General features: G+C 36.8%; 1 protein-coding gene across 1 annotated transcript; it reads right to left on the bottom strand.

Annotated features, from left to right (window-relative positions):
- Window positions 1–5168: 5168 nt before the first annotated feature.
- Window positions 5169–11280, bottom strand: LOC122067211 (cell division control protein 48 homolog E-like). The gene is made up of 9 exons (XM_042631051.1): window positions 11106–11280; window positions 10758–10923; window positions 9849–10077; window positions 8179–8921; window positions 7860–8081; window positions 7697–7768; window positions 7283–7564; window positions 6746–7105; window positions 5169–5726 (listed from the first exon to the last, which is right to left on the bottom strand). The coding sequence occupies exons 1-9, from the start codon at window positions 11132–11134 to the stop codon at window positions 5436–5438; spliced, it is 2394 nt and encodes a 797-aa protein (XP_042486985.1). The 5' UTR covers window positions 11135–11280; the 3' UTR covers window positions 5169–5435.
- Between the last annotated feature and the right edge of the window lie 1394 nt (window positions 11281–12674).

Here is a 12674-nt window from a genome sequence, read left to right as displayed (position 1 = left end):
CAATTAAGGGTGTTAATTGGTTTGGTTTGGTTTGGTTCACATATATTTTGACTGAAATCATAACCGCATCATTTATTAAACGGTTACACTTTTTGAAATCGCAACTATTTAGTAAACGATTTCGGTTTCCACCATTTTTAAACGGTTTTAGTTTCACGGTTTAAATGGTTTTGATTTCGATTTATTCCATATGGTTTCTAAACAGTTAGCAATCGGTTTACTAGTTTATTTGCATATTTACTAAAATTTATTTTTTGTGATAAACGATTCAATCTTAAGAATGTGAAATGCATACCATTATGTTTTGTTAAAACAACTAAACAACTAAGCAAAAGAAAATATTTTGATAGAAATAGTCTCAAGCACATCTAACAAGTCAGTAAGTAATGCTTACAACAGAGATTTTCTTATTCTCCCCACCCCCAAAATAATGTGTTATAATATTAAAAATATATATATTTAAAATTCCATGGTATAAGCAAAAATTGCATTTTTATCAATATATATTCTACTTAGTGCTTTGGATTAATTTAATCGACATTCCAAACAATGAGCAAGCTACCTCTAGAATTACTTGCAGGCTTGCAGTACTCAATCTTTGAATCACATGAGATACTAATGATATTTTGCAATCACCTTATTTAATCTTTAAATAGGTTAATCGGATCGATTTTGATGGTATAAATTGTTTGATTTTTACGGTTTCAATTCGGTTTGAAACCACGGGTTAAACGGTTCAGTTCGATTTCACGATTTTAAATGGTTTTGATTTCGGTTTATTCCATACGGTTTGTAAAACAGTTCACAATTTGTTATAACTTGCAACCATCTTTAAACTGAAGATCATAAGCTTATCAAAAAATAATTGGCAACCACAAATAAAAGATTCTATGTTGACGATGGTATGTCTTAATTTGATAATCTAGTGTTATTTCTTTGCATGATCATTCTCAAACATAGAGAACTAATATCATATAACATCTGAATCCAGCCTTCTACAGCATAAAATATTAAAATGACAGGTGGTTCAGCCAAAACTCCCCATTTGTGATAATATAATAACATAGTAACAAATATGGATTACAAGTTCATGATCTAAAGCCTAAACTTGAACTGAATTGCAATAAATCATACCAAAGCAAGATGGTCACTTAATTTAATTTTATACGGATTACTGCCTTTGCTTTATTTAATTGTTATACGGATTAATCGGATCGATTTAAACGATTCAGTTTAAACAACTTCAATTCGGATTGAAACCAACGGGTTTCGCGGTTAAAACCAACGGGTTTCGCGGTTAAAACCACCCAACCCATTTAGCTAATCAACCTGAAACTTAAAATCATAACCGCACCATTTATTAAACGGTTTTGCGGTTTCGGTGTAAATGGATCAGTTCAATTTTGGTAATCGATTTCGGTTACAAATTCGCATCCTTAGTCCTAGGTTATGTCCATCGTTTTAAAGCCAAGATGGGAATAGACCGATTAATTAATTATTCATAAAACATAAAACCAAGGCCAATTACTAAATGTTTTGAACCGGTTCTGGTTTTTAATCGGTCTGAGGCCGAAACATTAGTCAAATCAGTCTAAATAGGTTCCTAATCAGTTTTAACCAGTTAATTGGTTTGCTTCAATTTCAATTCTTAAATTCCAATAATTTTTTTCTTTTTTTTAAGGTAACCCCAAGGCAAAAAACTCAAAACCTCTTATAATTGTGAGGTGTTGTTGGTCGTTGCCAAAATAACCCTAATGCCTAGAACCAGATTTGAATAATTAATAATCAATCCAATCAACTCGAACCAATCGGTTGATTGATACCCTTAATTCTCGGATGCAAGAGGGCTTATGAGAAAATTTCAGAATCAATCGTGACCAATAAACGTATACTTAATTCTCATAAATTATCATAAATATGTGTTTGGATAAATGGAGTAGGAAATTCATAAAATAATGTCATTTAATGCAATAATTGTTGTGGTACTTAACTTTTCTCACCCCATTCACTTTGATACTCTTACTAATTTTGGTAGGACTTCATAAAAAGTTATTTTTTTTGTGTGTGTGTGTGTCTCTCTCTCTCTCCTCTGCTCGTATTTCCTCTATTTCTCATAAAATTCCATCACATCTCCATTTTTTTTCTTTTCCATAGAATTTCACCCACTAAAAATTATATATTCTATTATTTTATTTCATTTCATTTCCCTATCAACTCACCCCACAGCATGTGAGGTCCACCCTCATAAGTTTTCCACCTCAACGAAATGCTACATAATTGAATCAAATCGCAATTAGCACTGATTGATTCAATTCCCGATTCTATTTTTTGAAACTTTACTTGAGGGGCTTTAACAACTAACAGTTCAGTTTTGACAATTTACGTTGCCTATATCAAAAGAGTTGTATAAGAGGATGTAGAGGTTGAAAATATGCTTGGTATAGATGCAGATAGGGGGTTTCCTTCATCTTGCTGTCTTCATGTGGAGCTCCTCTGTGACGCAACAGATATAGCAGTGCCCATCTAACAATCTAGAGCACTTCAAGGCACGTGCCCATGTGTTGGGATCTATGTTCGAATGTTCTAAGCCGTCCAATATGCACTATCACCCTTGTTGCACGACAAAGGAGCCAGATCCACCCCTTTTTTATATATTTTTTTTTTTTCATTTTTCATTATGGTAAAAATATATCACAAAATGCCTATTAAATTGGGGTAGGTTACAAGGGTAATTTAGTTTAGACACATAAAGGGTCCATCTGCCAATCCAAACCATTGATTTTTTTTTTTTTTTTTTTTTTTAAAAATCCAAACCATTGATTTGATTAATTATACTCTTGATTGGTCATGTGTCAGGTTTCATAATTCAACTCAAACATATGGCTCAATTTGTATTAGAATTTTCCGCATGTATTTTGAACCGTTAAATTATTTATACTTTCTTTCATTCTATTTTGGCTTCGACCATATTATTATCACATGTAAAATTTTATTTAGACTGAAATTTTAGGATCAAGTTTTCTTTCACTCATGGAGACGAGAGAATCTCCTCTCCACTAATGGTGTGACCATATGATTGAACTAAAATGTCATATTAACTTCTATCATTTATTTTACATCGTTAAAAATATACTTTTCCATACTAATCAAAGGCTTTGTATCTCAATAGCAAGGAGTTTCTTTACACACAAATAGAGGACTATGGATGCTACATATTTTCGAAATATATTTTGGATCTAGAAAACATTTGAAACCCATAATATTACATATCAAACACAGCCTAAGAATTAGCGCCAAATATACCATCAAATGATAGTTATAACTTGCTAAAACTAAATATGGAGATGAAATGATCATTCCATACATGCGTCTATGATTGCTCCCACTAACCCTCACATTGGTGCAGGCCACGCTGCTCTTCAACAAACACTCTCCCTATATTATAATATTCCTTCTTCTTTAAAGAGAATAACTATATTCCGTGAGGTCGGTAAGGTGACTAAAGTAAAATGTGTACCCTTTTACTTTCTTTTGTTACTTGCAGGTGGAATGGGGATCACCATTTTTACCAAGAAGAAAATGGAATAGGGGTCAGTGGGCCACCACTCACTAACTAGGTATTTTGAGAGTAGATGTATGATTAAAGATTGACAAGATGGGCATTTGCCATCAATGTCTGTGACAGGTTGAGCACCATTTTATCAGAAAAAAAAAGACAGGTTGAGCACCATTAATCTAAATAGTACAAGACAGAAGAAGGGGACCAAAAAAAAAAAATTGAAAAAGACCCAAGTGTCCCAAATATTGCGAACAAGCACCTCAACCCTATCATCCCTAACTTCATATGGGGTTGTCCCCTACTCCCAATCAGTTGGGTTCTCTAACTCTAACCCCTTACCCTTGCTCCTAATGGGTTGTCCCCTACTACCCATCAATTGGGTTCCTCTAATTCTAACCCCTTGCACCTAATGCTTACACCACATATCTATTTTCCATTTTGGGTTAAGAAATTTAGCTCTCTCTCTCTCTCTCTCTCTCTCTCTCTCTCTCTCTCTCTTTGTGTGTGTCTGTTTGGTGGGGGGGTGTTACATTACTCCCCGGCAGAGTTTTGTGTTATCCCATCATTAAATTGGAGACATGTGTTAGTTAAGTCATTAGAAAAATTTCCACTTTTAGGATTATAGAGTTATGTAAGTCACCGTTTGGTTAGAAAAAAAATTAGAAGGAAGAGAAAGTGTAATATTGTAAATTGAAAAATGAAAATTTTGTAATTATTAAGAACTCTGAAGCCCATAACATTACCCATGGTTCTGCCAACATGGGCTTGGGATTAATTTTTTTTCCTATAAAGGAGAAAAATGCCAAGAGGAATTTCTTCATGGACATCTCTCTCTAATTTTCACGACTTGCTCATAGTTCTCAATTGACTTTCATACCTGCTTACGGCCTGGGCTGTGCTGGGCTTGTTATTTCCTAGGTTCAAAACATAAATTATTAATGTCATAATGATCAGTTATTTCTCCAAACATATGGACAGATGATATGTTCATCAAACCACTGGGCGAATAGAAAATGATTAAATTTCATAGTCTTGCTACAACTAAAAATAAATTCAGTCTGATTATCTGTGAGAAAATAATCCTATCCATTTGCGTGGCTTTACGTCTAGACACGAGCAAACACTGACATATGCACTGGTGCAATGGCCTCACAAGCGGACAAAATTCTCTTGCCCATCAATCTAACACCCTTTTTGTATTGGTACGTAACCCATGTTTGTCCACGCATGTGTACCAATATTCTAGATATTAGTGTGCGCTATCACATTTCATTGTCACATTCCATAAGAAAAATATTAGAAAACGTAAGTGAGGCTGTGAGGGTAGGTTTTCTTCACGCAGGAAGGTTCCAAAAAAAAAAAAATCATCCTAGTGAGGACCCCATTTGAAGCAACTACGTATAATGGCCTTCTGAGTTTCAAGCCTCTTATTACAAAGACGGCTTTTTTTTTTTTGGTGATAAAGTTAATGTAAAGATGGCAATTGCGTTGATAAAGGGTACAAGTTTCTACCCAAAAAATACAAAATGAAGAGTACAAGTTTACCCAAAAAATAAAAAATAAAAAGATAAAATGACAGTACAATCCCAAAGCAAAGTTAAGGCCACGATGAACAGAAACCCGTTTTTTGCATGGCATCAGGGCCACTCGAGGGGGGAAGGGGGGACACAGGATCTCCAACCTTAGTATCACTTAGTGAACTTCACCATGCGATCTAGGGAAACTTCTTACAGAAAATAATACCAATGGTGTCTAAAACCCCACTGCACTAAGTAGGAGGCTTATAAATAATAGTATGGCTCAACCCAATCTTCCAGGGAAGCATTAGACAGAGATATAATGTCTGGATATACCAGAATATAAAACAAACGGAGGTTTAACTGTAAAGATCATCCTCGTTAGCTCCACCAGCTGAAGTTGCAAATGGGTCAGATGCAGTAGCCCCAGATCCAGACTCAGCGAATCGGAACTCAGTCCCAAACCCCCTTGATTGCTGCAATGTTTGCGCAAATGCCTGGTACTTTCGGATATCAGCATCGCTCACACTCCTCCGTGCATACTTCATTGCCTCCTCGAAGTGTGCTGGTGTAATCTCCGCCACTTCATCCTCAATGTCCTCCTCCATTGCCTCAGGGTTATCACTTCTCCTTCGCTCCCTTTCAATGTCCTGCATCAACAGATCTCCCATCATTAGCTTTCCATTTCTCATATGAGCATGTCTATGCTGACATCCAGGTTATGAACAATCTATGTACAACAATAAAGAATGAAGCTAGTCTGCTGGTGCCATCTGAATGTGTCAAGCATAGTTGTTGAGGGAGGCCTCACTCAACACCCATCAAAATGGGCAAGGCCTTCACAGTTTTTCACACTTGGCTCTTTCCTTACCAAGGCCTGAACAAGGTGTCGAATAGGCAGCGCCCTTGGTCACATCGGTCATTTTGACCTAGGTTGGACTTTTAAGGTGGGGGAGGGGTGGGGGTGGGGGGGGGGGGTGGGATCCATACACAATGGTATGCTTTTATGGTGCACCATAAGCAGCTTATCATATCAGTAAGGGGAGTTAAAATAAGAAAGGCAGTAAACTAACAGGTTAAAATAGGAAAAAAAATGCAACAAAGCCCAAAATTTGTTCTAACAAGACGATACTTCCTCGAAAGATTGTTGTTTGTTTTGATGAATGTTGAATGACCACTGATTGATGATATCTTTCTTGTCTTTAGTTTTTCATTTACTATATACCTAAGAGATCCTAAACTAAAGCCTTTTTAATGCACACCACAACCAATAAGGCCTAGCCTAGGCTCCTGGCCAGCACCTACGCCGCTTAGGTTACCTTAAACAAAAAATATGGTGACAAGTTCCATGAGTTTAGCAGCAACATCCAATGGAGATACTGCATCTAGAAGCTTATAATAATTCTCTTAACCTTGATCATTCTCGACTCCAAGAAGCACATAGCATGTATTAGATATCACATCCATAATTCCCACTCCGTACTCTACTGAAAAGATCTAGAATCCTGAACAATGAGCCATTCTACAAAAAGCCTACTGGCTGGATGATAGTGGAGATTAGGGATAATTCAGAACGTGTATACACGACAACACTTGAAAGGAAAAAGAGAACCAGAGGGAAGAAACTTACACTTGAAAGGAAAAAGAGAACCAGAGGGAAGAAACTTACTTTCTCAATATTTTCTCTAATGGCATACTTGCAAGCACGTTGGCATATCTCTGTAATATCAGCCCCACTAAAGCCTTGAGTATATTTTGCAAGAGCCCTAATGTCCACATCCTTTGAAATGGGTGATTTCCTCAGGTTGGCCTTAAAAATTGAATAACGGGAGTCTTCATCTGGCAGAGGAATATAAATCAACTGATCAAGGCGGCCCGGCCTCAGCAACGCAGGATCAATTATGTCGGGCCTGTTGGTGGCACCAATTATAAAAACTGTCTTCTTTGCATTCATGCCATCCATTTCAGTCAGGAGTTGGTTCAGGACCCTATCAGCTGCACCACCAGCATCTCCAACACTACTCCCTCTCTGCCATTAAATGTAAAAGAATGGAAAGAATCAGTAAACTATAAATGTAAGCAAACAAGGAATTCATAGAGTGGCATTTAAAGCTTTGAAGGATAAGTTATCAAAAAAAAGAATTCATAGAAATAAATGGGAATGAAGGCAAAGAACGAAAAGGTCAAGGAGAAATGGAAAGCAAACCTGTGTAGCAATTGAATCAAGCTCATCAAAGAAAAGGACACAAGGTGCAGATTGACGGGCCTTGTCAAAGATCTCTCGTACATTGGCCTCACTCTCACCAAACCACATAGTGAGCAACTCCGGACCCTTAACACTAATGAAATTGGCCTGGCATTCATTTGCAATCGCCTTGGCTAATAATGTTTTCCCACAACCAGGAGGACCATAGAAAAGTACTCCTTTCGAGGGTGACATACCGAACTTTTCGAATTTCTCAGGGTGCTCCACAGGATATTGGACAGTCTGCACAGCAAAAGAGTGTCAAAAGCTAAGCACACAACAGCAGCAGCAGCAGCAGCAGCAGCAACAACAAAGACAATAACGATAATTGAAACATGAAACCAGCTAAGACCTATGTCACACATAGCCTTTTACCTCTTGAAGCTCCCTCTTGACAGTTTCAAGCCCACCAATGTCTTCCCAGCTCACATTAGGCACTTCAACAACCTGCACATCAAAAGCTTAATAAGCAAAGAACAATAAAGAAAACAAAACGCACATACACCCAGAATAAAAGGACTCTGGAAATTCTACTGACAGTTTCACGAAGGGCAGAGGGATTGCTTGTTCCAAGAGCAGTTTTGAAGTGCTCATTTGTGACAGCCATAGAGTTAAGTATCTCAGCATCAATGGTGTCATCTTCTAAGTCAATGACATCCATCTTTTCTCTGATACATTGAAGGGCAGCTTCAGTACAGAGAGCAGCAAGGTCAGCACCAACGTACCCATGAGTGTCCTTTGATATTCTTTCCAAGTCAACCTGTGTAGATGAACCGTGGGATTTATTAGCTTGACTAATTTATGAAAGAAACAGGAAGAGATTATTCTTAAACACAAACATAAAGAATTTGGCATACATCTTCAGCTAACTTCATATTCTTTGTCCAACTCAATCCTGGAACACCAATGTCAATTTCCCTATCAAACCTTCCAAACCTTCTCAAAGCTGGGTCAATGCTGTTAGGCCGGTTTGTAGCCCCCATCACAATAACATGAGCACGAGATTTCAACCCATCCATCAGTGTCAAGAGCTGAGAAACAATGCGCCTTTCAACTTCTCCGTTTGTCTTCTCTCGCTTAGGTGCTATAGAATCAATTTCATCAATGAAGATAATAGATGGCGCATTTTTCTCAGCTTCTTCGAATGCCTTCCTGAGATTGCTTTCACTCTCTCCAGCTAATTTGGACATAATTTCTGGTCCATTAATACAGAAGAAGAAGGCACCAGTCTCATTGGCAACAGCCCTCGCTATCAAAGTCTTTCCGGAACCTGGAGGACCATACAACAAAATTCCTTTAGGGGGCTTCACACCGATAGATTTGAAGAGCTGTGGGTGTCTTAGAGGAAGTTCCACAAGTTCTCGTATCTGAGCCATCTGTTTTCTCACACCACCAACATCATCATAACCCACTTCATCCAACCTGTCTTCATCCTCCCTTCTAACTGGCTCGCCCTCACAAAATATCTCAGTATCGGGAGCAACCACACAGTAATCTGCTGGGTCAGTCTCAATGATTTTAAACTCAACACTCCTCATTCCACCTCTAACAAGGAATAGATCACCTTTCCTAACCGGGCGATATGCTTCCAAGAAATAAGCTGCAATATATAATATCCCAAAAATCATAATAAGACACTCCATAAATTATATATATATTAACTACAAAACTTAAGAGCAGACACCAACAACAAACTCAGCCTTGTCCCAACTAAATGGAGTCGGGTTATACATGGATCTGAGAAAAAACAAATAGGAGAAATGAAAGTAAAAAAGAAAGTAATAGGCACTCCATAAAGTAATTTGAAATAAAGTATATAAATTACAATTGAATCCAAAGGAGGACACAAAGAAAATGAGATATGAAAAAAAGAAATGTAAAATGATCCCTTCATTGACATGACATTCAATTAATAGCCAGGAATCAAATGATTTGATTCAACTAAAGATTGACTGTTTTCTCCAAACAGCCCTTGTACTTGCTTTGGTATCAAAACATGAGGGGCATGTCATTGAATATTAAGTGGTCAATTGTTTCCCAGGTTAACAATTAGGCCACTGGTTACTCTACCCTCTAGGAAAATTATGCACACAAATACTAATAAATAGAAACTAAACTCATTCAGCCCTTATAAATCTCACATGAAACTTGCATTCTACTATTGTCAAATAGGCCTTCAAGTTGTTACGTCCAAAATAATCAATTATTTTCTGCCATAGAAGATCATTATTCAGCTGAGACATCGGACTAGTCATACAATAACTTTCAATATCCAAAACCAGAGGCTCATAAAACACATTATTCGTATTGCAGATCATACATTATCTGCATACTATTCACATACAAGTGTCTACCTATTTATTTATTTAAAAATAGGATGCCATGATAGAATAGTTTATCACTAAATCCAACATCCTGGTTCAAAGATTCCATCCAAAACTTGGTAAGGAAAGTTCCCTGAAATTACTAATTCCCCTGAAAGACTCAGAATAGACAAGCATGACACGAAAACAGGTCAGGAACTCACGTTTCAAATAGGCATCAAATAAATTCCCAGTGACACCTTCAATTGTGTCATCCACAGGAAGTATGTGCACACGCTTCCCGTATTTGACATCCGGGCATTGGTGGACAGAAACAACATCACCAAGCCTAACCCTCAGATTTGATCGGACGACCTTATTCATCCTGATCTTTGGTTCATCACACGTGTCATCAGCAAGGGCAATGCAAATCGTATCCTTCCGTTTTTTTCCCTGCAAATCCATGAGAATGGAGGAATCGTAAATTAATAAGCATCAACTGGTTTAACAGTTATAATTTTGAATCATATACTTGAATAACCCATCCCCCATACACCTATGCTACCAGATTCAAGAATTAGTGAAAAGAGAATACTGTAAAGCTTCAAGTAACTTATCAAAAACCACATCCGCTTGCTACAATGCCACTCTCACATACATAGAATCCTACAATGCCACTTGCCTTTGTCAAATTCTAGAATGGCATTCGCAAATGTCATAATTGCGGAACAATCAAAACTTTTAAAGCCTTCTAGATATTCAAAAGAAGAAAGGGAAAAATATCCAAATTGGAGAACCAAACAAATACAGACATATTTCTAGGCCAAACTATCCTAGTATACCAACAGAATTCAATAATAAGAGCTACAATAACATCACGCTCTATCTGACCGCCAGTAACCAACAACCCAGATATACCTAGTTCAGCAAAAGTAGCCGAATCCCCATATTAAAAACCCTAGTTTTTCAGAACCCTATTACAAAAAGTATATATCTCCCAAAAGCTTGGGTTTTGTCAATTCCTATACACATCAGTAACATCTCATCTCAATCTGAAAACGTAATAGCCCACAAAACTAAAAATAAAAGTCGTTCAAAAAGTCAAACAATTACGAGGAAAAACTGAAGTTTACCTTGATCAGGATGGTATCACCACGGAAAAGCTGGAGCTTCTCCATCGTATCTGGATGTAAGGTCACCACTGAATTATCATCATTGATGGCCTCGTCAACGACAAGCCGATTCGGAGACTTCTTCCTTTCAAGAATTGCAGTACTGAAATCCCTCTTCGTTCCCTTTCTGCGATTCATAGGAAAAAAAAAACCCATCATCAGAATCCAAAAATTTTAACAAACCGTAAAAACCCCACCTCCTTCCCAATCTCCAACTACCCCAATTCCTACCGAAGAAACAAACAATGAGAGGAAAAAGAAGCAACAACCCATAAAGAAAACAGCTTATGTCAGAGAGAAGAGACTTACGAATCAGAAGATTCATGTTGGTTAGCCATCTTCAAGAAGATTCAAGATAGATTTGAGCAGAGAAAACGATGAACAGAGAGAAGAAAGAAAGATGGGAAACGGAGAGAACGATTCACCGGAGTGGGTATTTATAATACCCAACTCCTTATTTCTTGTGTGAGAAGAAAGAGATTTTCTTTTTCGGAATTTTATTCGCTCCTGGTTTCTTAAAGATAATTAGAAGTTTATTTCTATTGGCCGGTAACTAGGTATTTTGAATCTACGTATTGTTTGGACTCTGAGAATTTTAGGTAATCTTAGATCCTCCAGGAATTTGGAAACTCCAAGGTACTGAGGTCTAGAAGGTTCCAATTCATGAACCCGGTAGGACTCTTTCCCAAGGATTGACTCCAATTGGATTGGTCCGGTCCTGTTTTTTGGGCAATTTGGTTTGGTTCGGTTGACTCGGGTCCCATTATTCACCTCATATGTTGTTAGTTTTGACTGTTCTTGGTTAATGCTGTCCTTTGTGTTTGTTTTTTATTTAGGGTAATTTACAGCGCCACCCATAGTTAGTAAATTCGGATTCGGGCATTATTCGGGCGGAGAATTATTCAAAATAATTCGATTGGTTAATTTAAGGATTCGGTCAAAAAAGCGGTCAAAAAAGCGGACAAAATAAAAATCGGAGTCGGACTCGGATTCGAGAATTATTCGATTAATAAAAGTCAGGCAAAAAATTCGGATATTATTTTTATAGTTTATTGTATATTTTTTATTTATCAAGTTATTGATTTGATTTGTATACTTATAAAGAGCAAATTACTTTATACAATAAAGTAAAAAACTATGAAAAAATTGTCATTGAGTGATGGAAGCAATGGTTATTGTAATCCAATTTATACTCATGAAATAGATTAGGCTCCAAAACAGTGAAAGCAAGACTACAACTACAATAAAACAAATAAATAAATTGACCACAAAAAATTTTCACTATCATTTTGCCTGGGTTCACAAGACCCATATTACACTAAGACGCACTAATTTTTCAAAATTAAAGCAGCAATATAAAAGAAGATTGATCGTTACGGCGATATGAATCTGTCCTGGTCCTCTGGAATCTTAAATTATCCATCAAGGTTTGATATCTCCCCTATCTTATGATGAACTGATGAAATTATGAGAAATGAATGAAACAAATAGTAGATTTACACGATTGTTACAGAAGAATTAGGTGGAGAAAAAAGATGGGAAAAAGGATGAGGAAATTTGGGGGAGAAGAAGAATAAAAAAAAAAAAAAACTATTTCGGTGGTGGGTACCGTGGGTTTCATATATGACGTCTTGTTTGTTTGTTTTTTTTTTTTTTTTTTTTTTTTTTTAAATACTGGTTAAGTGGACCGAATAATTCGGTTTAATTCGATTCAGCCCGAATTATTCACGTTTTAAATTCAAATTAGTAAAAAACGCGTTTTTTATCTAATTTTATTTTTAATTCGGTTTCGATCAGAATTTTTTATTTAATTCGGAAAAATTATGTTCGGCCAAATAATTCGAGAATTATTCTGCCAAATTATTAACTCTGGCGCCA

Source organism: Macadamia integrifolia, unplaced genomic scaffold (assembly GCF_013358625.1).
Source record: "Macadamia integrifolia cultivar HAES 741 unplaced genomic scaffold, SCU_Mint_v3 scaffold2759, whole genome shotgun sequence".
Lineage (NCBI taxonomy): Eukaryota > Viridiplantae > Streptophyta > Magnoliopsida > Proteales > Proteaceae > Macadamia > Macadamia integrifolia.
Note: the sequence above shows the minus strand (reverse complement) of the source record. Positions and strands in the feature narration are given on the sequence as shown.

What these genes read in the sequence shown, in the direction of transcription:
- LOC122067211 (XM_042631051.1), bottom strand. Translation starts at nt 11,134, where the DNA reads ATGGCTAACCAACATGAATCTTCTGATTC. An exon ending in ATATGAAGTTAGCTGAAGAT is followed by an intron (nt 8,082 to 8,178) that starts GTATGCCAAATT and finishes TCATCTACACAG; the next exon opens with GTTGACTTGGAAAGAATATC. An exon ending in CCTCTGCCCTTCGTGAAACT is followed by an intron (nt 7,769 to 7,859) that starts GTCAGTAGAATT and finishes TTTGATGTGCAG; the next exon opens with GTTGTTGAAGTGCCTAATGT.